The 5,039-nt window shown below is 50.7% G+C and overlaps 1 protein-coding gene across 1 annotated transcript; it reads right to left on the reverse strand.

Moving 5' to 3' along the window:
- Nucleotides 1–2,347: 2,347 nt before the first annotated feature.
- On the reverse strand, nucleotides 2,348–4,264 carry LOC108504361 (voltage-dependent N-type calcium channel subunit alpha-1B-like). Its single transcript, XM_017829200.1, has 2 exons — nucleotides 4,190–4,264; nucleotides 2,348–3,856 (listed from the first exon to the last, which is right to left on the reverse strand). Exons 1-2 carry the CDS (start codon nucleotides 4,262–4,264, stop codon nucleotides 3,320–3,322), a joined length of 612 nt encoding a protein of 203 aa, XP_017684689.1. The 3' UTR covers nucleotides 2,348–3,319.
- Between the last annotated feature and the right edge of the window lie 775 nt (nucleotides 4,265–5,039).

The raw sequence follows: 5,039 nt of genomic DNA on the forward strand, positions 1-5,039 counted from the left end.
GATAAACATTTTTTTTCCATGCACATACTTTTTTTTTTTTTTTTTCTCGTTTCGTTTTATATATATGTATATATGTATATATTTTACATGCAAACATTACTTAATTCAAAGTACAGCCACTACGAGACTGGTTCTGGATGCAGAAAACTGATCGGTGCAATTCAAGTTTGGCAACTCACTATGAGGAATCTCGGAAATATTATGGATGCGTTGAAGAGACAGCAGAGAGGCTGCAAAAAAAGGTCAGGGAAGGGTTATGAACAGTTGTGGTCAGGCTTGGCTGTCACTGCCATCGACCCCTGCGAGATTTAGACAACTTAAAATGCTTCTTCATGTTCTGCCTAAGAATTGGGGGTGACCCAAGGCTGTGTTTTAGTGCAGGGCTGGGGGTTTTGGGGGGGTCTAAAACGGGACAGGAAGGGGGAAAAGACAGAATTATTCCGTACAGAAAGACATCTCTTTTGCTTCCCATTTTTTTTTTACAACGTTTGCATGCACGGGCAGAGAGATTGTGTTTCCCCTCCCCTTCAACCTCCTGGAGTAAAAGAGGAACGTTTTCTTTAAAACTTTTCAAACAAAGGGTTTGTGCCTTCGTTTAAGGGAGGGAAAAAAAAAATAAATAAACGTATCAAACATTTGGTCACAATCACGCTGAAGCCTGAAACAGGAAAATCCAGCAGATAAAGCTACGGGATGGATGAGGGTCTTTCTGACTGTGGGTGGTTTGGATGTGTGTCCGAACGTGTCATCTTGTTGCATAGCCCTCCTTTTGGGAATCCCAGCCCGGCCCACGGGGAGCTCCGGCTGCCACACTGCCGTGATTGGAAGTGCACAGAAAAAATACAGAGACAGAGATACAGACGGGAGTTCTCCTTCAGCAGAATCCAGGGATGAGATCGGCCAGAGGTTGTTATTAACGGAACGAAAGGAAAAAAAAAAAAACCAACACGGAAGGAAACGGAAAAAAACCCCAACAAACCAAAAACAGGTTGAATTTCCTCAACGGAAGAGCTACAGGAGATGTGAAGAACCACCCTACAGCAAACTGCTCCCTGCCTGAGGCTGAAAGGCTTTTGCTGAGAGCACGAGAGACCTCCTGAGCGTTTTGGTAGCATCCAATACCCTCCAACCTCCCCAGTGCCAAACAGGATCACCGGGATCCAGCGGGATCTCTCCCCGTCCTAAGCAACCACTTCATCTGGAGAAGCTTCACAGTTCTGGGGCTTGGGAGATCCTCTGAAAAAATTCCTCCGTGCAACCCTCTCCTCCTTCCTACCAGGGTTTTTAGGGATGTGCTTGTCTGACACCTCCCACCCTTCTTCCTTCCACCTTTATTCCTGGTGTCCTCTGGCCACCCTGTGCCCCAAAGCAGCCCTACAACAGCTCAGCAGAGCCAGGGATGGGAGGTCCTGCCCAAGCTTGGCTTCCAGCCTCCCTCCCCGCCAGCACAGCGCGTTTGCCCCTTTGCCAGGCTCACAGTGCAGAAATCCACAGGGGCACAGAAGAAAGAAATCATCCAACGCAAAAGTCGTTGCAAGAACACAGAAATCTCATCCCTGAGAATCAGAGTTAGAGGTTTTGATTATTATTATTATTATTATTCTTTTGACCTTCTCTTAACAGGCAATAAAACCAAGGCTCACTCCAACTGCCCTGCACAAGGATGATGCCCCACGGAGCACGGCCAGAGCTCTCACAGTCCGGGTGAGACGCTGCTCCTCCTGCAAGAGCATCCCTGCAGATGCTGGACTCTTCCACCTGCATCCCTCCCTCAGAGCTAGTCAATGAGAAAAGGCCGGGTTTGTTTGCTGCAATCACTCCCCTCCCACCGATAAAACCAAACCAAATCAAATCAAATAATAATAATTTAAAAAAAGGCCCAACAAAACCCAAACCAACCCCAAAGCGTGTTTGCCTTCCCCGCTGGAAGCTTCCAACCTGGCACTCGAGTGCACTGTGGGGGCGGTGGGAGCCCCGTGGACCCTCCAGGGCGAGGGGCTCTCCGGGCTCTGCCCTCCCTCCTGCCCCTCCTGCCCTCCCCACGCTCGCCCAAGGTCTGATGCATCGAAGCAAAGAGGTTGCATCGTCACTGTGAAAGATTTCAAAGGTTAGGCACTTAGTAGTGAACAACTGGAGCATTCGGTAGAAACGGTGGGACCTGGAATGACAGTTGGACTAATTCTCTACATAAAGAGTAAATTTTTTTTTTCTCTTTTTTTTTCTTTTTTTTCTTTTTACTGTACAATTTACAAAAATGCACACAATGAAAAGTTAAAGTTCTATCTAATAGCTTGATATAAAACCAATAACATTTCTTCTTCTCACCCCTACGCTTTTTCCTCTTTTTTTTGTTTTTTTTTTTTCCCTTTTTTTTCCTTCAGGATAATTTTTTTTTTTTTAAAGTGGGGGGGTTTTTTGGGGGTTTTTTTTTTTTGCTAAATCAAGCTTATATTGTAAACAAGACAAAACAGTGAGGGGCGTGTTGCAGAGAGGGGCGGAATGGAAAGTCTCAGCAGCAAGGAAAACAGTCCTTACAAAGTAGCTCTCTTGTGGCTTCGTGGTGTGTCAGCGTGAAGGACCCGAGGTGGTGGGTGGGGTAAGAGGGACCCCCACGGCAGCGCTGTCACAGCAGGGTCCCGGCTGCCGGGGTCACCTCTGGGGTGGGGGTGGCACCAGCTCTGCCAAAAAGGAATTCCTGTGGCTGAACATCAAGTCCCAGTGGACTGTCCTTTGTTCCGGGCTGTGTTCCTCCTCTCCCAGTTGCTCGGGTACATCTCTCCCTTCGGAGCGGCCGGCGAGGCCGAGCGCGGGCGTGATCCTTGTCCCCGTGTGTCCTTTGCGACCCCCGACTCCCACCCTGACCGGGGAGGGGAAAGAATGATGCTGATAAATTAACTGAGAAATAGCCCAACAAAAACTGCGCCGATCTCGGGAAGGACGGACAGTCTGCTCTTCCACCACTGAAGGTGAGGATCCCTCTTCTCTCGGCTTCTCGCCTCTGTCGCCAATTTGGCATCTGGTGCGTGTCTGTGACTAGACAGGGCAGTGGGGAGGCGGGCCGGGGGGACAGAGAGATGTGCTGCCTTCCCCCAAAGGAGGAAGCCTTCTTCCTCCGTTCGTCTAGTGCAAAAAAAAATAAATAAAATAAAATAAAAAAATAAAAATAAATAAAGAACAAAGAGAGGAGAGAGGCTGCAGGAGCGTCTCCGGCCCCGGGGGCGCAGAGCAGTTCTCGTGGCAGGGGCTGCCCCGCCGGCCTTCCAGATGATAAAACTCATCATAATTAAACCCGCCCGCCGCGGAGGGCTCTGCCAGGCCACTAGCACCAGTCGTCCTCGTCGGCTTCGTGGTAGTAGCTACGTCCTCTGGTGCCGGCGCCGGGGCCCGTGTTGAGCCCCAGCGTGTAGTGGTAGCCGTTGGGCACGCGGCGGATTTGGTGCGACTGGGAGGTCAGGGAGGAGACGTAGGAAGTCCTTGAGGAGCGCCCCGAGTTGGTGGCCACGGCCTCCTCGAAGGTGAGCGTGTCCTCGGGCGCGGCGCGCGAGGGGCTGTCGGCGTCGTCGCGGGGCCCCAGGTAGGGGTCGGAGCCGGTGCGGGCCACGGGCGGCGGGGGCGGCTGGTGCTCCCCGCGGAGCAGCGCGTTGTGCTCCGACAGACCGCGGCTCAGGCGTCCCGGGGAGAAGGTGGGGAGGCCGGGTTGGATACTGGTGAAGTGCACGGGCGAGGAGTTAGCGGTCTTGTAAGTGATGCTGGGGCGTGGGGTCAGTGGAGTCTGTGGGAGCTGCCTCCGACCCCGGCATGGGGTACTAGCACCAGATGTCGACAGCAAGGGGCTCCCATTAACTGAACCACTGCCCTACATAAAAATTGGAACAAAGCAAATCAAAAAATAAAAAAGGGGGAAACACCGGACAAACACAAAGGCAGGCAGGTGTAAAACAGAAGGAGAAGCAACAGAAGGGAGAGACAAGTCACAAGAGGGAAGAGAAGCAAAAAAGAGAGAGTTTAGACAAGCACGGTCAGGGGGAGGAGGTTCTCCAGAAATAATTCAACACGAGATGTAAAAGAGCTGGAGAGTTCAAAGTTCTGCGAGCGGGTGAGTAAGGACGGGGAGGGGCAGAGCATCGGTAGGACGCAAACTGGGACACGGCTCCGACAGGAGGGGACACTGCCCGGGGGAAGGACCCACAGCATACACAGGCTCCACATGCGCCTTACCTGGACTGGGCAGGAGCAGCTCAAAAACCCGCTTCGTTCGGGGCATTTTAGACAAAACCAAATCTGCTTTGGGGTGGATTTGTGCAGAACTGCACCCAAGGGTCGGGCTGGTCTAGCGGGAGGGGTCCCTGCTCGTGGCGGGGGGATGGAACGAGATGAGCTTTAAGCTCCAACCCAAACCGTTTTGGGATTCTGGGATTCTGTTTCTGAGGTCAGATCTGGATGGTGTGGGAGGAGGATCCGGGGGACTGGGTTTTTTGGTACATTGGAAATTATATGTATTTTGATTAAATAGCCATTTTCTGCAAAAATAACAACAACAAAAAGCTTTTTGGGCAGGCTTGAACTAACAATTTCCTTTAACAGAAATGTGTCACCTTCTCTTTTATATTACACATTTGATTTTTGAGTGGTAGAACAGCCTGGCAGCTTTCCTGGGTTACTAATAACGACACATGAGAGTGACCTAAGCTGCAGTAATTTAAAAAAAATACCATAAGTGAGAGGAACAGGCCCTTGTTTCGGCATTTGAGTTTACATTCTCCCAGGGCAGTACATGACCAGCCCTGTGAGAGTGTTTTAAAAATCCTTCAGCCTTTTGTGACCTAACATTTTGAGACCAGACCTTTAATTTTTAAAGAGCAGTTTTCCTTCCTATCAAACAATCGGGTTGTTGCTTGTCGGGCTGTCAATCAGGGCTTGTTCTGCTCTGCCTGGGTTTTTTCCCGTGTGGTTTTCCTGGCAAATCCAGCAGTGCTGGAGGCTGCCTGAAGAAAAGGAGGCTCAAGGGGGACCTTCTGGCTCTCTGCAACTCCCTGACA

This window comes from Lepidothrix coronata, unplaced genomic scaffold (assembly GCF_001604755.1).
Source record: "Lepidothrix coronata isolate B3197 unplaced genomic scaffold, Lepidothrix_coronata-1.0 Scaffold160, whole genome shotgun sequence".
Taxonomy (NCBI): Eukaryota; Metazoa; Chordata; class Aves; order Passeriformes; family Pipridae; genus Lepidothrix; species Lepidothrix coronata.